A 27537-nucleotide genomic window follows, 5' to 3' on the forward strand; every position below is an offset into this window, starting at 1 on the left:
CGCTCCACCCCCCGCCGCTGCATTGGAATGCACACAGTTTGGCATTAATGGATAACATAAGGAAATAGTGTCACAAATTCTACTTCTTATTTGTTAATCTGGGAAAGCAGCCAGAGTTAATTACGTAAAAAAGGTCATTAGTAACTTTTCCTATTCAGTAGTAGCTTCTGAATATATGTCAATTAAGTAAAATTTTATATTACATTCTTATAGTATATTATTATTATTCTATAAAAGCACTTGAAGGACAGTTTGAGGGAACCTCCAAAGTTGGAAGGCCCCACAGAAAAGTCTTTCTAGATAATAGGTTAAAAAAAAGAAAAAGTTAATGTGGGCTGGGGTTGTAACTCAGTGGTGGAGCACTTGCCTGATATGTGAGAGGCATTGGGTTCGATTCTCAGCACTACATATAAATAAAAAAAATAAAGGTTCATTGACAACCAAAAACATATTTTTTAAAAAGTTAAAACTACTGTAGAAAGTGGGTTATTTTAAAAAAGAGAACATACAATGCATTTGATAACAACAGAGGATTTCTAGTGATCCTTCCAGACCTAAAATGGTAGCAATCTTTTAGACTTTCAAAATTAAGAATAGACAATACATAATACTTGATATAATTAAAATACTAAGTATTTAAAGATTGTGCCCTTCAGTAGGAGTTTGTTGTGAACTTGGTTTGTTGATCTTAATAAGAGTTAGGGAAGATGGGAGGGTGTCCTGTTCTAACCAGAGAACTAGGTGAATCTGAATTGGAGTGTTGTCAGGTGCCATAACTGGTGGGTAGCAGAGCTTCTTCTTGAGTTAGTGGCACCAGTTCTGAACCCATTACCCACTGGAGGTACACTCATTGTTTTTAGTCCTCACATCCACCGTACATGATAGTGTTGCCCCCACTTCACAGATGAGCAAATTAAGGCTAGATACTGGAGGAAGGGAGGCGAAATAACAAGCCCAGTGTCACCCACTGTGAGACATGGAGATACAGCATTTCCTTTAAAAGATAGCCCATCATAGCTGACCCATGACAACAAACATTAACCTATTGCATTTGTCTCCTGATGATCTTTCCCTTTTCTTTGTTTTTCAGATATTCTAGTTTGCACCCATACTACGTTATGTCCAGAGCAAAATAATACCCGCCTTATACCACCTCCCATCCACTCTGTGTGCTAAAATATCTATAATAACATGCTCTCCTGGATATTACTTACTCAAGGACTGTGTAAGATATTGTGACATCCCTATACATGTCCTACAATGAAGCCCTTGCAGTGTGATGCCATTTAGCAGGGTGCCCTCTCCAGGATCTCGCCTGCTGGGGCTATGGCTGGGCTCTAAGCTAAGCACACGTCCCCCAAGCTTCTGTGGCATTTGTGATCCTAGTTATGTACCAATTTGAAGTGTGGAGGGACGCAATTATGTCTCCTTTCCCTTTAAGAGAGGAGCTCCTTGGGACTTTGTCTTCAGGTGCTTCTGTGCGGTAACATTAGCTAACACACGCCTTATAGGTGAGAGACTTCTTAGTTCTTTTGAATTAGATGATAGCAGATTATTATGTGTGTACTTTATAATACATAAAGTGCTAAAGTATATAATATCCTACTTAATATTATATATAACCATAATACATATAATTGTATATGAATCTATGCTAATATTTTATCTTATCATCTAACATCTCTCTTTTTTTTTGGGGGGGGGGGGTGTTATTTCCATTTTGTAAGCCTGGAATCCAAGGCCCACAAAGGTAGCAAGGGACCTACCTACCTTAGATTATAATTAGTAAACATCAATTCATAACCAAATCTTTTTCCTAATCCAGTGATTTTTTTTTTCTTTTAATTGTCTGCCCTCAAAAATGGAAATTTACATCTCATGCCAGTTATACATTTATTCTTTTTAGTTATGGTACAACACCAGGATACACCTTGGCATAATTAATCCCAAAAGCATGGAACCCAACCCGCTCCCATTCAGTCCCCAGCCCTCCTCCCCACACCACACCCTGTTTCCCTCCCTTCACTCCACCAATCCCTCTTCAGTACATTTACGGTTTACTTTTTTTTTTTTTTTAATTAGTGTCCTTAGATACACCCAGTGCCAGGACCCCCTGCCACATCCATGCATGCACGTGGGAAAATTTGGTTAGATTCATTCCACTGTTCTTTCCTTTGCCTGTCCCTTCCTCTTCCTCCTCAATCCCTTGGGTTATACATTTCTGAGAGGACCATTTTTGGACTTCTTTTGTGCTGCATTATGGCAAGCATTCAGTAAATTTTTAGTGAATAACCAGTGAGCTAAAATCGAGATCATGGCCTTTTTCCTGAAGAAAAACTTGGTGCCACGTGCAGTGCAGCATGCCTGTAATTCCCAGTGACTCGGGAGACTGAGGCAGGAGGATCATGAGTTCAAAACCAGCCTCAGCAACTTAGTGAGGCCCTGAACACCTTATCAAGACACTGTCTCAAAATATAACATAAAAGGGCTAGGGATGTGGCTCAGTGGTTAATGCCCTGGGGTTCAACCAAAAAAAAAAAAAAAAAGACTTGAATCAGTTATGTGAGAAGTGCTGTGACCCCTCTACACAGAGCTAAGAGCTAAAGTCATTATACTTCATTTTAATGTCTATCAAGTAAAACCAACAGGTTTTTGTTTTGTATAAAGAGTCTTATTAGATTTCAAGGAGGATATAAAGACTACATTTCTGTTGCTAAAGGAATTTACAGTCTCACAATCTCTTGACAGTTTAAAAACAAATCAAATATATGGTATAAAATAATCAAATGTATCGTTTGCCTTCATAATTTCATATCAGAGCGGGGCAAAATTTATCCTGATGTTTGTAAATAAAAACTGAGGCTCAGAAAGGTTGAAACTTGCTTCGTTAGTTGGTAAGGAGCCAAGATGAAATGGAACTTGGTCAGTAACACTAGAATAAAAGATCATACTTTGTGAAACACTGCTGTGATGATATGAAACTTAAGTTTTATTAGAAGAATGAGCAAAAAGTCCAGTTATGCATTCAAGTGAAGCCACAGGCAAAGTGATCCCTAGAATGCTGCTCCCAGGGGTGAAAGACTATGGGACTTCTTGTAGTCACACCCCTACCGAGGGTGCTACAGTATGCTAAATGCATGTCTCTTGAGACTGCATAAGTTGCTTCTAAAAGAGAGGATAAATTAGAAAAGAAAGATCTTTCACTCTTTTTATTCTAAGCTGCAGTGTTCTCGTTAGCCATTAAAACATCTTCTTACATGTGTTAAGGCCTTTGGGTCATTCTTTTAGAAATACGATACCCCCAAACCTTATAGGTTTTATTGCCCACTAGTATTTTTCCAAGGGAGGAGTCAGTGAGTTCTTTTTAAGGTAACAGCGTTTATAAACGCCATGGCCATTTCCCATTTAGTTTGGGTCTCACTTTTCTATGACAAAACATTGAGCATTTATTGATACTCATTAGTACAATGTGCTGGAGGCCAGTAGAACTAGAGAAATAGTGATGGAAGTAGAACTCACTCTCCAAAGACAGGGCCATTGGGCAATGAGGGAGTGAAGAATGGAGGAAGTACACTAAGTGCCAGGAAGCGGGCCAGGAGGTAGGTGGGGTGGTAGATGGGTCTTATCTGAGGGGTTTGAGCAGGAGAACCTGATTTGATTGGATCAGGTGAGCACATTAAAAAGAGCAGGCTAGCTGAAGAGTGAAAGATGGATCAGAGAAATGAGATTGGTGGAGAAATAATCAGTACAGTAACACGAAAAAGGACAAGGACCAGGGCCATGGTAGTGGGGCCTCCCAGGTGTAGGAATTGTATGGAAAATATCCCATGACTTTCCTGAGGGACCCAGAAGAAACCCTGAATAAATGAAGAACCACACCATGTTCTGAAGAGGAAAGACTCAATATTATGAACTTATTTGTTCTCCCCAAAATATCTATTAATTTTTAAAACTCGGCAAAAATACCAAAGGCTTTTTTTTTGAAGAGCATGGGAATTCAATAAAATAATCTTAAATTCAGGCCAGAGCAAAAACACATAAGAATATCCTGAAATGTTTTATAAGGCATGAAAAGAGGAAACTTGCCCTGCTTAAACATTAAAATATATTCTGAATGTTTAATAATAAAAACAAGTGCTCTTAAGAGAACCAAACAGAGGCAAAAGAATACATGTCCAGAAACAAACTCAAGTAATTTAGAACATGATAAAATGGCATTTAAAATTGATAGGTAATTTAATAAGTGCTTAAAACCTTTGGCTAAAAATAGTATATAAATAAAAATCCAGTAGTACATAAGCATAAGAGTAATAGATCTCTATTGCAAATAGCAATACATCTCTGTTGCAGATAGATCTATGTGCAAATGAATTTAGTATACCTTGTGGTTTGGAAAGGCAGTTAGAAAGTTGTATACACTAGCATTCCATTTGTAAAATGAAGTTGCTGTTTATATGAGTAGTAGGTAGGTGGCAAAAATGGAATTAGTTTAAAGAAGTCAAAGGTTCTCCAAAGCTGAAATATTAGCTGGGGCATCCTAAGTATGTTTGCAGACTTTCAGGATGGTGGTTGGTGTGGGGTAGAGAAGATGAACCTTAGTACCTGAAGAATATGAGAGTTTGAGAATCAGTGTTGTTAGGAACAACATGACCAGTAATGGAAGGAGAGGGAAAGGTCTCAAAGACAAAATTATAACCATCTGAAAGTGATAATTGGCAGCAAGATAAAAATGTTGCTATGGGCACTGCTGAGCAGGAGGTGAGGGATGGTGGTTGTAAATGAAAGGTAATAATGCCCTTAACAGGGTTTAGTTAATATAATTTTAGTTAAATAAAATTTTTAGATTAATTTTCAGCTGCAAATAACAGAACACTCCATGAAAGATGACTTTAAAGTTAGTGCATTATTATGCATATAACTATAAGGGCAGAGATGGGCAGCCCCAAGGTGAATTCAGCCATTTGTTAATGTCATCAAAAACCCATACTCTCTCTCTTTTTACACTCTGCCACTTGTATGTACTGACAATGTCTCCCCTTTTGTTTCAGGATGGTTGCTACAATGCAAGTTCATGCCTTTAAGCAGTAGCAGTGTATGACATGGCAGGGGGAGGCTGGGAGGTAAGAGGAAGCAGAGCAGAGAGCTTACTCCTCTGCTCCTCTTATCAAGGAAGAAAATGCTTCCTGAAACCCTGTAGCCAACTTGCCCACACAGAGACCTCTGTCTCATGTCTGTCCCTGGATCAATTCCTAGCAAATGGAAATGTGATTGCCTTGATTGGCTTGGACCAGTCCTTCCTGTCTGGCAGCCAGCATGGTGGAAATGAGCTGTTATTCTTTAAATTCTAGTTAGTCGAAACTGATTCTTTACCCTCTCAGTATTACCACTTCCCAGGATGAATAACATGGATTCTTTAAATTCTCACTTTAGAATACTTATTTGACTAATAAATTGTGTACACCACGTCAATCACCTATATTATGCTTTTATCCAGTTGCCCGGAAACAGTAAAATAGGAAGCCGGCACTTGTGATTAGGGCCGTTACCTTTGTTTCTGCTGAGGAGCTCCAAGGTGACATGCCACCTTATGTAGTTGCCTCATTGTCCTCCTGCCCAGTGGCAAAGTGACAGGCAAGATGGTACAGCTTGACTGCACTCTACTTTGGAACAATTTCATGTGTGACTCTTGCCGCTTCTCTCTAGGTCCCTTGGTTAACTGCTTGCTTTAAAGTCACCAGTTGTACAGCTTTACAAGTGAATGGAAAGTTTTTAAAAATTCTGCTTTAATCCTCCCGCTTCCTCAGAACGCAGTGTTTTGTTTGTGTTGTTTTTTTGTTTATTTGTTTTTTCTTTTTCCCCTTTGTGACTTTGGGTAAAACATTCTTTGGGTACTCCTGTAGTTACCTAAGCAAGAAATAGGTCCTCTTTATTCCCACTTTGCTGTTTATAAATCAGCCTTCGAAGCCCATTGTTATCATTGTGAGTTGATCAGGAGTAGAGCCCTGTTCAGATTTGAAGCAAAGTGTAAGGCAGGCACCTGCAGGAAGCTTGACTGGTGACCACAGCAAAGACACTCCCTGAGTGCAGAAAGGAGTGGGTGAAATCTCCAGGGAATGTGTGAGCCCACCTGGCTAACGCTCTAGTACCTCATCTTGGCTTTGGTATTCACTGTTTTATTGCATAGGTAGCAATATTTTACCACATTTTATGGGAGAACTATGACTTTAAAAGATTCTGGGACTAGATCCAGCAATTCCATTTCTGAGTGTGTGTGAATATATATATATATAATATATATATGTGAATATATATATAATATATATGTGTGCATATATGTATACCTCCAAAAGAATTGAAAGCAAGTTTACAAAGAGATAAATGTTACTCATGTTCATAGCAGCACTGTCCACACAATAATCCATAGTGGAAACAACTCATGTCCATCAATGGATAAATAGATAAACAAAATATTATAAATGCACACACCTGTAATATTATTCAGCTTTCAAAAGGAAGTTCTGACGCATCAAAACATGGATGGAACTTGAGGACTTTTTGCTAAGTGAAATGAGCCACAATAAAAGACAAATTCAGTATTGTCCCACATATATGTGGTATCCAGAGTAGTCAGATTCATAAAAACAGAAAGTAGAATGGTGGTTGCCAGGGGCTAATAGAGATAAAAATGAAAAATCATGGTTTAATGGACATTGGAGTTTCAGTTTTGCAAAATGAAAAAAAAGGTCTGGAGATTGGTTGCATAACAATATGAGTACACATAATGCTAAACATGCACTTAAAATGCTCCAGGATGGCAAATCATATGTCATGTGTATTTTACCACAATTAAAAATATATGTATTGGTAGTAAGAGGGGAAATAAAGATCCTGGGACTGGCCCTCATTACTATCAGAGGCCCTCTGCTTTCTTGTATGACTTTATCATCACCTGTATGGCTCAGGTGACCTTACCTCTGTTGCTATAATCATGACCCCTACCTTAATTCAATACATTATTATCAGTTTAGTATTAAAAACCCCTTTTATGGACTGGGGATATAGCTCAGTTGGTAGAGTGCTTGCCTCATAAGCACAAGGCCCTGGGTTCAATCCCCAGCACTGCAAAAAAAAAAAAAAACCTTTTATATGTTTTAGACTGTAGACTCTTCTGACACCCTTCTTAAGAAACAAACAAAACACTATGGATATATTTCTGGGGAAAATTTGATAGCAAATTTGAAAAAGCTGTGGCTTATAGGTTAGAAGGAGACAAAAATAATGCTTATCCTTGTCTACGAGCTCTGCCTGTCTTGTTTTTAAATTTTTTAATAGAGAAGCTATTGTACGTTTTTGGAACTAAAACTTTGATGATCTGAATGTATTGCTCAGATCAACTAGATATAGCCAAATATCCAGAATTGTCCATTTTGAAGCTTGCATTTCTGTAATTTACTATATAGGGTATTTTTAATGGCTTTAGGAACTAATCTATGCCATGTATAGTTGGAAAACAGGACTTCATGATGAAACTTTTTCCCATAGAAAAGCTCAAGGTCAGTTTTTAGTTTGCTTGTTTGCTTTGGTTTTAGAGAAATAAGAGAATTAGAACACCTAAAAGAAACAGTTATGACATTAAAGGTTTTCAGTACTCAAATGGAGGGTGCAGAGCTTTTGGAGAGAGTTGCCAAGGACCAGGCCCCACCTAAAAAGTCACTCAGACTTCACAATGGTGTCCTGTTGAAACACACCGCTAGGTTATGTGTTTTAGAGAGATAGAACCCCAAGTGACTATTTATCATAGGTATTACTAGGTGTTCAGACCTTTGGTACCAGAGGTTATGTTACTTGTACTAAACCTAAACAACTTTAATTGGCATCATCTCTAGTTCATTGCGTTACATCACTGGGATTACTGTGAAGTATTCTGAGTCTTTAGACTATTCTATAGGACAGATTAAATTAGATTAAAATCTTAAGGAGCTAATTTAAAAGTATGTCTCATGATACCATAAATTGAGATAAAACAGATAACAAGTTTAAGGAGAGAATCCTTTGAAATGTGTTTGATCTTGTGATTCTAAGCAGAGTTGTTTTTTCTTACTTGTTTAATGTAGTTCATTTATTCATTTATATCATTCTCTGGAATTGGGACCTATATCCTGTTCTTACTTGGGACCAGGGTTCAGAATGGTAATTGTTACATAAAACCAACTTTTATCTCCAGGTGTCGTTAACATGGAATCAATGTTAGTGCAGTCATGTGGACTCATACTACTTAACCCATATTTGAATATGATTTAAGTTATTTTAATCTACTCCAGCCTTTAAACAAAGAAGAACTAAACCCATACTATAAGTGCCAAAGTAACACAACTAAAACCAAATAATGATGATTATGGCATATCCCAAGAAGGAAAACTATTGCAGCCATTAAAACTCACATTGTATGAAAAAGTTATACATTGAAGAATTTTATTGAAATGGAAAAATATTCACAATAAATTGTTAGATGTTTTTAAAAGGTCACAGAATAAAGGGTTTAGAATAACCATTTTTATTTAAATACATGTTTCAGTGATGCATACAAATGTGATAATATATATAAGTTTTAAAAGGCAGACTAGAAAAACCCTCAGAAATTGTTATTTAACAGTAATGTTTTCTGAGTATTGTAATTTTGAGTGATTTTTCTTCTTCCTCTTGATTTATAGTTTTTTGCTTTAAGCGTGTGTGTGTGTATATATATATAATATATATATATACATATACTTATTCTATCAATTTTATAATTGAGAAAGTATAATATGTGCTGTGTAAAATACACTAAAGCAATGCACACTTTTAAAATTTTCTGTAACTCAGGCTTTTATAAATTTATATGTGTCTTTGAATAAATTAGTTCAAGTTTTTAACTTTCACACTGCTAATTGGATGCTTAAATTGTTTGAAAACTGCAGCATGGGCCGAGCAGATTTATTCTCTGTGCTGTTTTAAATGGGCGATTCTTAGTGTATAGGAAGCTAAAGATGATGAGCCAACATGACATTACTTTAGGTTAGTCATGCTTTTTAAAATCCAGTGCTTACAAGTTGTGTGCATGTGTTTCCAATAAAAACTCATTTGCCATAGCAGATGACTTTCTTTAATTTCTGTGCTTCACTGTCACACTCCTGTCTACTCATTGCAAGTTGTTTGACCATAGGTGGTTCTCAAGTCTTGAAAGGCCACCCTGGTCATTGTAGCCTCCTCCAGGGTCATACCTTCCAAAGCTTAGAAGGCAACCCCTGCCAGCTCACAGGATCCATTCTGGGGCTCTCAAACGTGATTCCCACACACCTGTGTTATGGCATGCCCCCTTGCAGTGCTTGACTCACACTGACTTTGTAGCACTGGCCATATGTGTGTGAGTGTGTGCGTGTGCACACACGTGTGTGTATTTGTGTGTGAATCTGTCTCCCCGGGGAAAGGGGATGCTTACCATGGCAGTGATCATGCTAATAATTACCATCTGTTGAACCAGGGGCCAGAAGCTGCACTCCCACTTTGCATACATTACTTCATTTAAACTCCCTACTATTATGAAAAGTAAACACCATTTTCTCCATTTGATAGATGGAAAAACTAAAGCTTTGGTTTTAAACAAAATAGGATATGAAGACAGAACTTTCGATTCTAGAGGATTCAGAACCAAAAGTGGTAACCAATGACCCTTTGTTGATGCAAGGGTTTAGCGATCCAGCTGATGAACAAGGACATCTTCATAGCTTCTTCAGCTCTGAAGCCCAGCATGCTGCTTAGTCATTTTTCCACTCCTTGTATGAACAAAATAGCTTTATCTTCCCTGTGTACACCGTTCTCACAGTGTTTGGTGGGGGCAGGGGAGGGGGAACAGTAAGCCACTTTTACTAACTCCAGATTTCAGAGGGCTATGATATTCTGGTCAAGGTCTTAAGTTCCTACTTTCAGACACTGTTTCTGAATTTTACATCATTTATCTTATTTTTTGGACCTAAAATTTTTAAAAATTTGTTATTAGTTGATTTTCTGAATGCTCCCCTGCTCCATGCTGGTTAATAATGCCAGCAATAATAATGGTCATTTACTGAATGGGTACTGTTGTGCTAAGTGCTTTATAAACATCGACCCTATGAAGTAGACTTTGTTGCTTTCCCATTTTACAGATGAAAACACCGAGACTCAACGGTTAAATGGCTGGCTTGCTTCATTTTACATTCTTATTCATTCATCAGTCTATTAAAGGAGGGCAGTGAAGATGCATATCCAGTTTTTCTGGATTCTGGTTTGAATGAAGACTCTGTCTCGGTTAATATTGTGACTTCAGACCAGTTACCTAACCTACTTCTGTGTAGTTTCTTGACCTGTAAAATGGGGTGATAAGGTTATTTACCTCAACATTGCAACATAGATTAAGTGGATTGTTGAATGGAAGGTGTTTAGAATAGTGCTTGACCCTTAATGACTGCTTAATATTAGGTATTCAAAAATGATAATCACCATTAATAATATTATTAATATTAACCAGATTTTACCTGTTGAAATAACATTAAACAATATAAAAGTGTATGAAGGGGCTTGCATCCTCCTCTTCACACCTCCGACTTGCCCTCCCCAGAATTAACCAGTTTGGAATATGCCCTCCCAAAATATTTCCTGTGCCACTGAAAGCTATTTTAAATTGCCCTTTCATTAATGAAATACAGGTTGAGAAAAAAATTTTATGGTGTTCTCAAGAATGGGAAAATGGAGAGGTGGGGAGACCAGTTCATTCATTCAGTTAATATTTATCAAATATCTGCTTCGTACCAAGGACTTAACAAAATGCTGAGGATTTAGTATCAACTACGCACATGTTGAATTTCTGTTTTTGAGCATTTATTGATACTTTGTTTGGTTTTATTTAGGATATGATGTTTCAGCTTCTCCGAGGTCTGGACTTTCTTCATTCTCATCGAGTAGTGCATCGTGATCTAAAACCACAGAACATTCTGGTGACCAGCAATGGACAAATAAAATTAGCTGACTTTGGCCTTGCCCGCATTTATAGTTTTCAGATGGCCCTTACCTCAGTGGTGAGTAAGAGAATGCTGTCCTTTCATTGAATTATCTTTCCTGTTTCGAATGACAAGGTGCCCCTCTCCCACGGTCCCAATGTTACTACTTCCCATGGTCAGTTGGTGTACAGAATGTCTTTGCAATCTTCTGGATAGCAGTGGGTAAGAGGGAAGCGCTCTGCTTACAGCTACAGAGACATCTGGGCTGGCTGTATTGTGGTAGGACCAGTGCAGAAATAGCCTGTTGCATCTTAACCACTAGAAAGGAGTCAGTTAAAAGTTTCCAAACGCTTTTTGCCATAACCACTGTTTTGCGAGCTACGTAATGATGAGCTCAGGATCAGGGAAGAGATAGAACTAGGAATGTTGACCTATCTACAGCATCCTGGCTTGAGAAGCAGTGGAAGTACCTACCCAGGTGTGTTAAATGCTCCTGAAGCTGAAGGTGCTGACTGTAAGAAGAAAGAAGTTGACAGGGAATTTGGATGACCCTTGAACAAGTAGCCCTGCCCTGCCAGGTCTGAGCCAGAATAGGAGGAGTGAACCCAAGGGTCCTGTTTTGACAAAAATTAACAGTTAAGATATCCTGATCTTTGTTTCATTCAGATGCAAAAGCATAGTAGTAAACTAAACTTTGTTTAGTTTCTATTCCTTCTTATAGTTCGTCGTTTCTGAGATGAATTTTTTTCAAATTCTGCACCCAAACTACAAAGAGCAGCCTGGATGTAGGTATTAATAACCTTTTTTCTTAGAAAGATTTGTTTTATATATAATGAATTCATGCATATATTTAAAAAGCCAGGGGAATGTCCTTTTGCCTTGCAACTTATTTTGGAGCTGGAGGTTGATGCAGATCCCTTTTCTATAATGTTACCCTCAGGACAGGGGATTATCAGTGGTAGAGTGTTTGCCTAGCATGAGTGAGGCCCTGGGTTCAATCCCGGAGTAGGGAGGGAAGGAAGGAGGAAGTAAAGAGAGGAGGATACCCTCAAATGTGTTAAAAGTTTCTCAAATCAGGGGCAGCACTGCCCTGGGTGGAGGACATTGTTGAGAAATATATGGTGGCATCTCTGGTCATCACAGTGACTTGGGAAATGGGATGACTGCCTCTGGCATTTAATTTATATGCTTCAAGGAATGCTGCTATGCATTCTCCACCACCTCCACAACAAAAATGTTCCCTCGAATTCCAGTAATTCTTCAACTGAGAAGTAGAAACATGGTTGAGAAGTTGGAAATTCTTTGAGACAGGTAACTTGCCTTAGGAAAAATTCCAGCTTGCAAAAGTATTCTGCATCCTCCCCTTCCCTCTCTGAAAATATGAATACAGCAACCTTCCCTTGTAGAACTCCTTACATTCCCAGCATTAAGCACTTTGCCTGGGGCATCAGAATTTCTCCAGAGGATTCCTTGAAGTATGTTGTAGTTGTTAAACGATAAATCCTGCTTGTTTCCTCTTTGCTCAGCATACACCAGTACTTTTGAGAAGATAGGGCACAAGTTGATGTTTAAAGGCTCGGTCTCCACTTTGGGCAGGGTCAAGCAAGCCCTTCTGTTCTTACAAAATCAGACCAGAAAGGGCGGAGTCTGTGTGTTTCCCCAGTGGGAAGGGTGAGGTAGGCTTTGGGCTTCCCTAGGAAGTTACTGCACATGTTGTTTTGGGGCCCTGGGGAGAAGCTTGAATAGACTTTGTGATCAGGGCAGTCATGGGGGAGCAGATGAAGGAACTGGTCTCCTTGGGTAGTTAATTAAGGGAAGGATGAGCTATAACTAAGCCGGACACTATTTTAATCCCCCCAAGTGGGCGCTAAGAACCATAAATAAAAACAGGAAACCCAGTTGGTTTTATTTTGATTTTTTTTTTTTTTTTTTTTTTGCTTGTTAAATTTGAGGAATGATACCCCAGCTTGTGTGCAACACCAATTAACATTCCATTCATGCTGAAAGTTGATATGTTTAAACTGGAAAATGTAGACAAATTATTTCATATTCAGAGAAAAACAGAAGGGCAAGCATAGAACATGGTTTTTCAGTATCTAGTCTGTCTGGTGTGCTCTATATTTCCTGTGGTGGCATAAGTTAAAGGTGTTCACAGATGAGGAGAGACTTGTTTGAAAGAGTGATAGTTGGAATTTAATAGTAATAATAAAAGGTATGCTTCTACAGGTTGCAGCATTTAAAATTTTGCCCACTGTTTTCTATTATTTCTACTTAAACGAAAAATCCATTTAATGTAGTGATGCTTTGATTTACATACAGTTGCTGACATATAAAAATTTAGAATCACAGTTTCTCAAACTGAACTGGTATGTATTTTTAGTATCTCTGGAAGAGACTACACTCCACTTCCTGGAAATGTACATTTTTCAGTAGGATATGTCATGTGGGACCTGAGAATCAACTTAATTTGTGGAATGTTAAAGGGATTAAAAGTTAACTGATTTGAAACTGACATCTTACAGCCATGAGAAATGCTAATATATTACTTAATCTTTCAAAGTCTGATTCACATGCCCTTTTCTGGTATCCCTCCAAAAATAGAGCCCTGTCTCTAGAGTAACATCTTACTAATGTCCTTCATGATACTGCTTTCTTATCTTGTTTGTTGTTATTTAGGGGTTTTATTTATCAAGCTGCAAGTCCCTTGAAAGTAGATGCTGTATCTTATATTTAGCTTTGTTTATTTTGATAGACTTTCAGGAAATATTTTTAATGAATAAACTGACAAATACCAACATATAGATATAAATAGCTAAGTTGGAATAAAAATGTGGAAGATGTTACTTATACATTTAATAGTCTCAATATTACTAGATAGCTACCTGGTGATACTAAACCAAAGGACTTACTAGAGCAGATACCTTAAAGATATCTGAGTCCACTTTGCACCTTAGTCCTGATTAATTCATTGACAAGTATCTATTTGAAGTCAGGAAAGCTACAGGCCGTAGCTCAGTTTCATGTTAGGAATGAAGGAATGATTTGAACCCAAGCTCACAGTTTGTGCCTTATAATTATGGTAATTCTCTCTGCTGTCTCATTAAAGAATTAACCTCTATAGTTTAACTTCAATCCTGAACAGAAGCTATAAAGATACAGAAATGTGGCTTTACTATAATTCCACTACTTACTCAAAATGTTTTAACCCACTGTATTTTGGTGTTAGTGAGCTTTAGAAGAGGTTTCATATTTCACAGATATGAAAGTATAGATAGATAATGAAAGAATGAGTGCATTATTAGACAGTTTTTTCCTATCTAGTTAACAAGCTATTAATATATGTGTATTTATATAATACATGGAATTTCTATGTGGACCATTGACAATAGCTTGTAGTCCTACAGTCTTCGAAAAGCTTCAGAATTTTCTCACATATACTCTAGATCTTTAAAGGGGGAGTAAGCAGTATTTATTTCATTATAAAGTCTTACATGATGGAACTGAGACCACTGCTCCATGCTTTCTGAACTGTGCTCTCTGCCAGCATTCAAGAAGAAGCATCTTTTCTGAATTAATTGAGAAATTAGCTGTTCTAGACTATTGAGCTTTTCAGCTGTCTTAGGGCATAACACTGTATACTCTGGTCTTTATTATTTAATATTTTAATGAAATGTTTCTGTTGTTCTTTTCATAAGAAGAATATACTCTATATGTTGACCTTTTGGGTAGAAATTAACTTAGGACAAACATTATAAGTCTGGACTAAAACTATAAGTTTTAGCTATTGTTGGTATGTAGCATAAGTCCAAATGACTTAGCTTGTCTCCACTTAATAAGTTGAGGTCTAATCTCTAGGGTTAAGTGCCCTTTAGATGCTTAACTATACTAGGCTGTCTCCAATAAGACACTCAGGTGTCTTTAGGGGATATAGGATTCTTGCTGCTCACTATACAGTCGTGCATATACTTGTACCTATACAGAATAAAGATTCATGCTATTTTTTTAAAGGCTGAAGTATTAAAATGTGGATGCCAGCAGTTATGCCTTTGACCTAGGGGTCAAGAGGGACCCCTGGCCTGAGTCTCTTGCTATAGAGGAACCTGTGCTGACCTGCTCCAAACATGTCTCCCTTCATGGGACACAGAACCTAGTGTGGGAAGGAGACATGGCCAAGACCTCCATCCTACCCTCAGGGCATTGAAAATCCCTGACTTCATGGGACTTCATGGGCTCATCTTTCCTCCTAATAGCAGATTTTGCCCCTTGTGTATTTGCTATAAGCCTTGGGACAGTTGTTTGCAGGCCTATGGGCAGAGCTGGATATGTGGACTGGAATGTCTGATGCATACTTGTGAGGTCCCTTGTGGTTCAAAGAAAAAGCCAGAGGTGTGAAGAGTAGTGGAGTCCATTATATCTAGCACCTGATGTGCATTATTGTTGTCAAAAAAGTTTCTGAGTCCCTGAAAAATGAACTTCTGTGAATTCTGTTGAACTCTCATATTTGTGGAAAACCAAAAAGAACTGGTTCAGTTGCACAGAAGTTGATATGCAAGAATCGTAGCTCATATGCTTATATAATATCTGCATTTTGAGAATATACACATATTCAGTAGAATGACTATTAAAACTAGCTAAAATTACGTTTACAGTCATTCTCAAGTCAACATGTCTAAGTACTTACCATAGTAGTATATGGTGCCAGCACATTTTTTATCTGTCAGAGTAAATCAAGACCAACCACTCAGACAGTAGTTTTGGTCCTACATGAGAGTGTCTCCCAGTCTGTCAGAAAGTATCTCAGAGCACAGCCAGAGACATCACCAGCAGCTCCATTGAGGCCCCTAATCATCATGAAGCCCTGTGACCGGCTGCTCAGAGAGGGAGCAGTCTTCTCTGTTTATGATGCAAAAATTTTTTGTTATTTTTTCCCCCTAAACCTAACAATACAGCATTCAGGGTGATACTGTTGCCACTGAATTGGTGTTTTAGGACCTCCTTACCATTTCTTTTTGGAAGTAGGAAATGGAGACTCAACCAGATTTGCCAGATAGATTATAAAGGGCTAGGAGAACTCTAATGTTTATATTCCAGCTCTCACTCATGTTCCCCACTTCCCTTTTCTTCCTACCTCAAAGAATATCCAAGTGTTCTGTGGAACTCTCAGGTTCTATAAAGGTATCTAGAGGTTCCAAAAATGTTCAAGAGTTTGTTTTTTAAATTAGTTTTTGTCTTATTAAAATTGTAATTGAGAAAAAACTAACCGAGACCACATTTTGACACAGTGGGGAACATTGAAGCAAGAACTGGTGCCTCCCGGTTTTCTTTTTTTATGTAGACTTCAAAATAAAACTTTGGACATATTTGTACACCTGAATATTTTGTATATGAGAAAAAACAAGCATTCTCTCAGTTCACTTCTGTGTGTCTGTGTCCTTATAATCACCCAGCTGCATCATCATGATCATCACAGTGTGCAAATTGTGCTCTACTCACTGTTCTAGACTTTTACATGTTTTTATACCCAGATGTGATTGCCAGTGCTCAGGCAGTAAGGACCAGTCACTCCCCAAGATAGTCACCATAAAGCTACATAAGGTCCTTTTTTTGGTACCTCACCTAACTTCACCTTCTGAGATAAATTCCAGGATCGGACTGCCTTAAACAAATTCCTTTTCTGGACTGAACAGTGTTGCCATGACTTTCCAGAGTGTTTTAGGACCTTTATATAATCATTCAGTGCTCATCATTAAATTAGCATTTGTCCTTCAAAAGCTTGTGCCTAATACCTACTTAGGAGGAAAAGTCTGCTTTGTACCATAATGAAAGAGTGGGAATATTCTTTTTAGTGACTTACTAATTTATCCATAAGTAAATTATATTTCTCTTCTCCAGAGGCCTTTTTCCCACATCATCTTTCCTTTTGAATAAAGCCATTCATGTCCTGAAAACATCTTTCCTCTATAGAAATCAACAAAAGACTGTACATAAATAATAAACCTGTTGATACTGTTAGAAAGCTGCATAGAGTACAAAAATTATTTTTTAATGCAACTGATAAGATTCCAAAGATTGCTTTTTTAAGGTCATTAATTTATTTAATGCCACAAGTATTACAAAATTTGAACTACTTATATCCCCTTCTTAGGCTTCTGACAATGGATGATTTTTTTACTCTAACTTATGTCAGTGGTAGTATCATTTAATAAACACTAAGGAACTTTTTGGATTCAGACAAAAAGCTTTCTGATAAGTCCAGGGGAGAAAATTAATGAAATGGAGTGTGGCTTTCAGTCAACAAAGAATTACTGATCACTTTCCATATATCGAAGAACCTGAGAGAGATGAACAAAAATGGACAAGGGCTTTACTCTCAAAGAGCACACAAGCAAAATGATAGATCTGAATAAAATCATCACATGAGGGAGTTTATAGTTGAAAACAGAGGTGAGCTCAATGAATGAAAAGAACAAGGTTCTGCAAGGCCGTGTGACTCAGGAACCTGCAGAGGCTGGGGTCAGGGAAATCCTTTCCACACACCCGTGCCAGGATGTGGGATGCTCATGGAGGTCTCCAGCATGCTCCTTTCGGAACCTGTCTGGATGTGGACCCCACGGATGTGCACATGATGCAGTCCGTACCTGTTTTCTGTTTGTGGATTTGGAATAGCTCGCCATAGGGCACCCAGTTGGCACTGCCAAGTAACAAAGTAAAGCAGAACCAGAGAGTGGAGTACAATGTCATCTTTTACAGGAGAAAATAAATTGTTTATGCTTGTTTCCTCTTCGCGCATGTTGTATTTACTATGGAGACCTGGCAGGGTTTGTAACTCGGCTTGGGCAGCTGAGTTGCTCCCACAGAAGCCTCCAGACGCTGCCAGTGCATACTGAATAAATCAAACCAAGAGCATTACATGAGTATAATGGAAAAAACCCAAAGCCTTGTCGCCCCAGCACCTCAGTGAAAGTGCAGGACACACCTCGGAAGCAGGAAAGGCTCCTGTAACTCCCTCCCCGCTAACATCTTGCCATGACACAACCAGGTCTGTTTTGTTAAAACTTCCAGTTGCCAGTACATATTTCATCGTTAACAATGGAGTGTTTGTGCCGGTTTCGTTTTCACTTTCACCAGTGAGGGAAATGGAACACAATGGGGGCAGCGCACAGAGCTGGGAACAGGACACGTTTTCTTCAGGATTCCCAGGGCTGGGTACGTGGAAAATGCCAGAGCCAAAACAAACACGCGAACCCATCCAGATCCTCCGTTGCGCATTCTCAGTGGTAATAAAACACGTTTTGAGTTACCATCTGATAGGTTAACTCTGCCTCCACAGTGAAGGCAAACATTGGTGACCACTGTGAGACTTGTTCCCATGTAGAAGGATGAATTCCATACTGTACAGAGAGCTGCTGTGGGGGCCTGCGTCTACGTGTGGGCATCTGACTACACCAGCTGTATTTGGGAGGTGGATCCAATGACTGCCCTCCTTGTTTATAAAAGATAGCCATTCATTTGACTCACCTAATTCTAGCTCCTTCATAAGTGGTCACTGTTGAGAATTAGTTCTGGACGAAAGCAGTTTAACTGTAGTGCTACTGCCTGGAGGAAGTTTTCCCCAGAGAAAGGACTAGACGTTCCTCTCTTCCTTTGTACACATCCATCCTGCTTGTCCTATCCAGACGTGGTGTTGAGAGGGTCTGGTTGTCACCTGGATTTTTGTATCCTGTCATTCATGCTTCCTGTGACTTCATTCACATCTCAGCTGCCTGAGACCAAATTTAAGTGTGAAGACCAATTTTAAATTTAAATGTAAAGAGCATTTGATAGTGTCTTATAGTTGGTAGGACCTTTTTTTTTTTTCTTTAACGGGCAAAGTTTTCTCAGGGATCCACAAGATGATAAAATGTTATTTCCTCTTACCATTAATGTTCTTAATGGAAATACATCTTCGGTGATGGGTCCTGAGGAAGTCTGAAGAACTTTAGTTAAGGAGATAATCCCATCTCCTAAATTTGCTTAACCCAAGTGTCATGTTATTTTCATACTCAGGCTAGGGAAGCCTGATCTTTGAAATGAACATGAAACAGTGTTTCCATAGCTTGAATTTTTGTGTCCTCTTCAATTCTTTGGATGTTGGAGCTTCTTGTGTTTTTTTACAGCTGTCACTTCTGCCTTGTAAGGAAGGGGAAGGTGCCATGTCTTCATTTTGCTTGGCACCTTTTGCTTGGCATTTTTTGTCATTGAACTGCTGTAATGCTGGACATACCCATTTTTATCCAGTCAGTACAGATTTTATACTACTTACTATTTCCCACAGTGCCTTCCTTGCACATGGTTAAATGCTTGAGAAATAGCAGTGAATGAATGGATGAATCCTCATCATTCCCAGCAACCAAAGAAAAAAATTCCAAACTCTGTAGCATGAGCATACAAAATTTTGTGTTTTTTTTCTTCTTTCTTGCTTGCTTTTTTTTTTTTGCAACCTCTTTTTCTGTCTTCCCATCACCACATCTGTCCAAAGACCACGCCCACACACATATGTACCTATTGCTTGCCACGTAACACCATCAAATGTCTTACTGTCTTTGAACTTGTCTCACAAAGCCCTGCTTTCCAAAATGAATCAGTGAATTTCCACCTTTGTTACCTTTGTTTTCTGTTTCTGCTTGTGTCGTTGCATCATCAATTATAAGCATCCGAAGTTTTGTTTTGTTTTGTTTTAGACTTTCAGCTAATCTTCCCAGTTGCCTGCGTCACTGCCTGATAATAACTTGAGCTCCAAGGGAGTAACATTTACTCTTTGAATGTGTGTCTGGGCAGCCATTTCTCACCTTCAGATAATCGCTCCTGTGCTCCATTCTTCCTTATTCAAGACCACAAACCTCTCTCCACCTCCCCAACTCACATTCTTTTATTTTCCAAATGATATCCTCTATTTAAAAATTAGGATTTCTTGTCATCTTGGAAGAACCATAGTGTCTCCGGAAAGGATTGAAAGTGCCTGCATTGTAGTTTCTTACTGGTGTTTTATGTAGTCTACTTGGGTCCTTGAGAAGATTGGGCATGTGTTTCTGATCATCTGTACAGGTCTCTCCAAAAAGTGAGGTCAAACTTCTAAATGATTATTTTGTAATGCTGTATTTTCTGTCTAATTTTATTGACTTGATTGCTACTTTTCCAAATTTGTTTCCAAATGATAGTCTTTGGGCCACTGAGCCCTTCCTTTTATTATGCCTGCTCTCGGCTTTTCTTTTCTCTGGGGATTGAAACTCAGGGTGAGTGATCTTGTTCCACCCAGCATCTGAAAGGATACTGATGATTTTTAAGTCCCTCATAAATGTGAATGTTAAACTTGACAGTTGGCTGTGGAGGAATAATCTACCTTCAAGTCTCAGGGAAACATCCAAATGAAAGAAGGGGAAAGCGTAGGAGAATTTACTTTAGTGCTGCTCATATATTTATTTTGAAGGCTTGGCAGAATCTAAAAATGGGGCTGTAAATTTAACAGCTCAACCATAAAAACCCCAAAATAAGGAATAAAAAACCTTATGATTTCTAGGTTTGGATACTAATATAAAGTTCCAAATTTTAGTTTCTCCTTCTATCTTAATTTCTAAAACCATCCTTCCCTTTTTTCCCATTTTTATTTTGATTAATTAGTTCTTAAAGGTTAATAGTGCTTTGAAATGTGTGGAAGTTTTTTCTAAGTCCTTGGCTGATACACTTCAGTTGATAGATTTCATGGTGGCATTAAAAACTCTCTGCACCTTATGTAACGCTGGGCGATTTCAGTGAGGTAAGGACCGCACATGGTATCAGTTCTTGTGGGAAAATATGCTTCAGTGGCTTACTGGCACTGGTTTTGGAATGTGGCATTTAAAAGTACCTTTTTACAGTGGGAAAGAATTCTGTCAAGAATAAACAGTCTGACCTTGTTAAATGGGCCAAAGTCTGTCTGTAACCTAGTTCCAGAAAACTAGCTTCTACTAGTTTAGAAAAAGCAGATTAGGAAAAAAAAAATACAACTGAAACTTTTGTAAAGGATGGAAGTTACTATCAAGAATGTAAAACTGATTCCCAGAATGATGGTCTTCATATACAGTTGTGACAATTTCTTAATACCTGAGTGGGAAACCCCAGTTTTGCTGAGTGGAAGACTAGTGAGAAGCAGATTTTCTTTTTCCTGGAAAGACAAGACCAGTTTATAGGAGGGATCAGTGACAGCAGCCACTCAGCATGGCCACCGTGGGAAGCCAGCAGGCTTGGGAGACAAAGGAGGAGTACAGTGGATGCAACAGTGGCTGTTTACCTCTCTTGCCATTCCTGCTTTCCCACCCCTGAAACCCATTCACAACCCCAAGATCTGACTGTCCAGACCTTTTTCCTCCTTCTTGAAACAACACGCCATTAGACTTTGTGCCTTCATTGATTAGGCATTCTTCCTGTCTGCTTAGATTGCCTTTCCCCTTCTCAGCCCGAGAACACATTCCAGTGCCACCTCACCGAAGCCCACCAGTTTCCCCTGGGATATCTGGGCAGGTCCTCTAATGCGTGCTTTTGATTTGCCTGTAGCTCTGTCGTGATGGTATTCCCATTCCTTTGGCATCTGTCATCCAATTCAAAAAGGTTTATGTTGTGAAATGTTCTTTTCAGCATTTCTGGTAACACACAGGCCAGTGCTGATTGCCCAGCGAGTGTTCATAGAGTGTAAACACTATAGGTGTGTGTGATGAAACAGGTTTCTGAGTGGAGGAATGGGAAGGGGCTGAGCTCAGAAAAGATGCCTTCCTTGAACATTGGCTTCCGTGAAAGGGGCCATTACAGTTTCTATCTGCATCTGTCTAGAAATTTCAGCACCAGGAATCCAACTTGTTTTGTTATATGTTCATTGATAAAATCTCTCGTGTTTACATTTAGATTACATTTTTAAAACCAAGGTTGTATTAATTTTACAACCACATGAATGACTAGTTGGTTGGTTGCATATTGTTGTAGAGTCTTATCAGAGCTCAATGATGCTAGTTCTAATCACGACCAATTTTAATGTTAAATCATCAGTTTGTCAATATTAACTTGAATGGGGGACTTAAATGCAATTATAGTATAAACCAAATCTTAAAAGCAATATAGATTTAATAAAATTGCATGAATTAAGTGTTTTATCAATGGGCTTATGGCAAAGTTTTTCCAAAACTGCATAGGCTTTAAAAAATATAATTTAATAGATTAAAATGCATTTTCTTAAGCCTCCCCGGGATTGTATAGTATGTAAAGTAACTACATAATATCTGACCATTCTAGTTCTTACTGGGTATATGAATAAAGATATTGTAGGAAAAGTCAAAATACTTCATTGAGAATTTTAAAATGTTAAAGTCAAGAGAAAAAGGAGACTCACATGTCTTATACCTGAACACAAGTTGGTCACTATCATGCTTTTTACCAGCAAGAAAAGGTTAAAACTGTGGCACAGCCTTTAAGGTGTTCATATTGAGTTAACATTCCAGTTGAAATAGGGAAAGCCTCTTCAAGAGTGACCTTCTTTTAATAATTGTATACAAGTAGATGTATAGTCTTGATTTTGTTTGTTGACCAAGGATTGAACCCAGGGGTGTTTAACCACTGAGCCACATCTCTAGCCCTTTTTTATATTTAGAGACAGGGTCTCACTGAGTCACTTAGGGCCTAAGTTGCTGAGGCTAGCTTTGATCCTCCTACCTCAGCCTCCCCAGCCACTGGAATTACAGGTGTTCGCCACTGCACCCAGCATTTTTATCTTTCTTTACACTTATTATTATAGCTTTATTTCTATAAGGGCTCCATGATTTTAGAATGTGGGACCAAAATGCCATGCTGCTTCCACTGTACCTGCAGAACAATTTGTGTTCTCCATCAGTTTCTTTCTCTTTTGTGTTCCTAATGTTTGATTATAGTTCTCAAGTATGATCAGTCCTATATATTTTAGAAAAATAAGATAGTCATCAACTGTTTTCAATACCCAAGAATTATAGAATTAATTTACTCTGTAATTTTATATTTAGAAATTTGATACCAGTAGACAGTTATTAAGAGAGAAATGACACTATTTATAAACTGTAGTTTGACCAAATCTAGGGGCATTTTCTGCAATTTTTTCTATGTTACCTCAGAAGCACTGTTTACATGTCTCTTTAGGCAACGTTTTTAATATACTTTCTTTTTTGATTGCTAAAATTATTTTAAAACTGAAACATTACAGACAGGTAAAAAAATGAAAACACAAAATCCCCACTAATCCCTCCTCACAGAAAAAGTCACTGTTAACAGCTTGGTGAATGAACCTTTATAACTTTTTCTATTTATGTAGAGTTCTCAGTATGGGTGGATATAGGCATGAGTTTATACTATATATATAGGCTTTTTGTTTGCTTCTTTGGGGATTCTTGTTTAGTTTTTTTCACTTAATTTGTCTTAGGTACTTTTCCATGTCTAACATATAATCCATTTATTCTTTTTTGTACCTTCATTGTGAACATATGTAATAGTTTTACCCAGTCTCCTGGGATGAACATTTGAGTAGTTTATCGTTTTTGGTTACAGCAAGAATCTTGGCGCTTGTATTTTTCACCTAAATACTCATTTTTTTTTTTTTTAATGTTTTTAGTTGTAGATGGACACAGTACTACTATTTATTTTCATACAGTACTGAGGATCAAACCCAGTGCCTCACACGTGCACGGCAAGCGCTCCAATGCTGAGCCCCAGCCCCAGCCCAATACTCATATTTTTGTAGGATTTGTTTTAAGAAATGGCATTCCCAAGGACAAAGGATGAAAAGTGCACATGTTTAAAAATTTAATAGCTTATGTCCAGTTGTTCTTCAAAAGGGTTTCACTTCACACTTACCAGAATTAAGTGAGCTCTCCTTTTCATCTCTTCGGAGTGCCTCTGATATCGCCCCTGCTAGCCTTTTTGCTCCTCCTGCCTACTAAGAAACCCTCCCTCATTTCTGACTTCACCCCTTTCTCAAGTCATGCTCAGGTCCATGGCTTTCACTTTCACCTCTGCATGGGGCCATCCACGTCATCTGCTCTGCCCCAGAATCCCTCTCTGTATCAGCCATCATCTTCACTTTCCTCCTCCTGTCTCCATCTGGTGTCCCTTGAGAACAGAAACATTACATGTCAGAAAGGTCACTCACTATCTTCTGCTGCCCTTGGCAATTCTACTTCAGTTTCCCTTCTTTATTTAACCTTACTACTAGTTATGGCCAAAACTGGAATCCTTAGATTTTTGTTGTTGTTGAGATCTATTTGTATCAACCTATGTTTATTTACAAGTACACACTACCCAATCCAAAGTATCTTGAACAGTAGGAATTATTTAATCTTACATAAGAAGTCTGGGGATGGATAATTCTACAGTTGGCACCATTGCTTAGTGGAGTCATCTCGTTTCCTATAATCAAATTTTGGAAAAATTTCACTCCTCCCCACCTCATGGAGTTGATTATGTCTTCCCTAATGGACCCACAATGGCTGCTCTAGCTTCAAGCATCAGATTCTTGTACAGCAGTGTTTTAGGCAGTGAGTGAGCAGTAGCCAAAAAAGGTTTCATTGCCTCTTTGATCAGGAAAGATAATCTTTTCCAAAAGCTCTCTGCAAACTTCCACTTGGGTTTCATCACCCAGAACTGGATGACACACCGATCGTGCTGCAGATAAGCTTAAGGCTACTCAAAGAAAACCAGGCTGTACTAACCCGGAAAAGGGAAATGACTGTAAATCATGGTAAATAACCAGTGACAGGCCCTTCATTGATCTAGGAGACTTCTCAAGACACAGGGCCAATGTGAGGTAGAAATTTGTGCTGTTGGTTTCTTTCAGAAGTGCATGGATATACTTAGGGATCTCGTAATAAAATATTGTATGAAGTATAGTGCAGGTTTTTCCGTAAGTGCTCCACATATGTCGAGAGCTGAATTTCATGGACACATTGATTAGGCGGAGGATGAATACTTACCCACCGTGTTCCTTGGGTTCTTTAATAATAATCACCAAGTAAGTTTCTGAGCATAAACAATCTGAGTAATTTACAGGTAATATCTTCACCTGCAAATTCAGTTAGGCATGTCAGAAGCTGAAGTTGATCTCTAACACTGAGATAGCAAAAAAATGTTAGTTAAATGCTTGTTTAAAGATGATTTCATTAATATTTGTGTGACTTATATGATTTAAATACTTATCTCTATATTCTTCAAAGTAATGCCAATTACTTCTGTATGCACATAGGAAATACATATGTATGTGTAAATCTGAAGTTGCCTACACATGTATTACCTCCCCCAGTAAATCCAAGTGAATCTAGAAGCCAGGCGTTGTTAGATCTGGGAGAGGGAGCGAAGACTTCACAGGAAAGCTGATTTTTTTTAGCCAAATCTGTAAGAATAAGGAGGAGTTTGCCTGGCAAAGCAAAAGGAAAGGTGTGTTAGGGATAGAGTTGAGAAAAGGCAGCTCATGTTCACAAAACAGCAAGAAGTGTGTGGGTGGATGAGCAAGGTGTCTTGGAAAAACATGATCAAAACTGTTTGGTTTTGCTTTTCCAAAAAATCTAACACAATGTGATGAATGGGTTGGAGGAGAGCTTGGTGTGAGTTAAGAAGTTGCCATCAAGGAGATCTTCATGGAGGCTGTTTTATGACAGATGTGTGATAAGGGCTTGGTCAACTGGGATAGGAGGGAGAGGGCACAGAAACTGGAGACAGATCCAAAGAAAAATAGGGAAAAAACACATTCTTGACAAAGTTTAATATGAAATATACCTGATGAAGGAAAAAATAATAAAAAATAATTTTTCTTTAAATCTAATGATTGATGTGATCATAACACTTTTTCTTAGCAGTGGATGAAAACATATAGTAATTTCTTCTGAGAGGATTAACAGCTCCGAGTTGGGAACATATTGTATCATAAAGAATCTGCGTAAGTCATCTTACTTGTAGTTGTGTAGAACAGAAATTTCCTAATGGTTTAATGCTTATCTCAATTGGAATTAGGATGACTATCATAAAATGATTTATTTTTCATTAATAATTTTTTTTTCCTTCCAAAAGAGAAATTTTCCCCCCTCAGTACTTATGTGACAGATGCTTTACCTTATTGGGCCTGAAGTAGCATGGTTAGGTTCTATCTAATTAAACACCTGTCTTTCTGTTCCTCCTTTTTTATCCCCATAATCCAGCTATTGCTAAAGTTGGCAGATTATATGCCTCACATGTGGTCATTACATGACTAAACCCTAATGAGGGCTGTGTAATGTAAACAGCCACAAAACACTATAATTTACTCTTTTCATTAGACAACAAGCACCTTGAGGAAAGAAACAGGGCATCGTGTATATTATGTTCACTAAGTAGTAATTGGTAATGAGGATATAGTTTTAGGATGTTTATGTCCATTATAAAAGTAATATATACTCATTATAGGCAAATTTGTGTGGTCTTGGTTTATTCTTGGTTCAGCTCATCCATTCATTTAAAAAAATGGTGACATGGATTTGATTCTTTAATTTCCAACATAAGAAATTTTAAATGGAGTTTGAAAGAAAGATGTAAGCAGAAAAAGGAATTAAATTTTTTTGCAGCCCTTTATTAGATTTTTCTCTCCTTAGAAATAAATACCTTTACCTTTTTTGCTTACTGCTTCTGAGGAATAGCAAGTTTAAAAATTAAATATTGGTGGCTGAAGGGATAACTCAGTAGTAGAGTGCTTGCCTAGTATATGCAAAGCCCTGGCTTTGATCCAAGTTCCAAAACAAATAAATAATTTTAAAAAGGATATTGGATATATAATTCCAGTAAGAATGGGTTCGGTTTTAGCCAGGACTGGGGTTGTAGCTCAGTGGTAGAGCGCTTGCCTAGCATGTGTGAGGCACTGGTTTCAGTTCTCAGCACCAGATATAATTAAATAAATTAAAGTGTTTTTTTTTTTTTAAATATATATTTTTAAAAATTTCACTGTCACGTGCCCCTCCCCCACAGCAGCATACTCTTGGTAATGGCTCTGCCCCTTCAGAGAACACAGCCACCTTCTTGAGTCATGCCAGATGTTAGGTTGGAAAGATCTATCTGGAAAGACAGCAGAATTTAAAACATGATATACTTGGTGTTCTTTCCGATATTGCATTTGCTTATCTTGTGAAAGAAAGCGAGAGTGAGCGTGTGTGTATGTGTGCGCGCGCGTGTGTCTATATATATATATCTCATCAGGTATTCGTGAATAAATAGTTCACACCCTCCCAAGAGAATAAGTCCTTTATTTTCTTTGAACAGTGACTCCATTGATCTTGTTTTAGAATTTCTTCCCTTGTTTTCTCTCTTCCTCCTTGGCAACATTGTTTTTGAAGTCTTAAATTGATTCGAGTGTTCCTGGAATATTCCTTCTTGTCTCCTACCCTTTTCCACTATAGGCAGAGATAGTTTTTGGAAGAATCTTGCTTCATTCAAGAAGCAGTACAGGACTGGGGTTGTAGCTTAGTGGTAGAGCACTTGC

The 27537-nt window shown here is 38.1% G+C and overlaps 1 protein-coding gene across 3 annotated transcripts in view; it reads left to right on the forward strand.

Annotated features, from left to right (window-relative positions):
* CDK6 (cyclin dependent kinase 6) overlaps positions 1-27537 on the forward strand; it is a 215115-nt gene that overhangs the window by 98490 nt on the left and 89088 nt on the right. For all 3 annotated transcript variants that reach the window (XM_079152106.1, XM_079152107.1, XM_079152105.1), the window contains exon 4: positions 10923-11090. In XM_079152106.1, coding sequence (XP_079008232.1) covers positions 10923-11090 — 168 coding nt within the window. The remainder of the gene's footprint in view (positions 1-10922; positions 11091-27537) is intronic.

Source organism: Sciurus vulgaris, assembly GCF_902686455.1.
Source record: "Sciurus vulgaris genome assembly, chromosome: 8".
Classification (NCBI taxonomy): domain Eukaryota; kingdom Metazoa; phylum Chordata; class Mammalia; order Rodentia; family Sciuridae; genus Sciurus; species Sciurus vulgaris.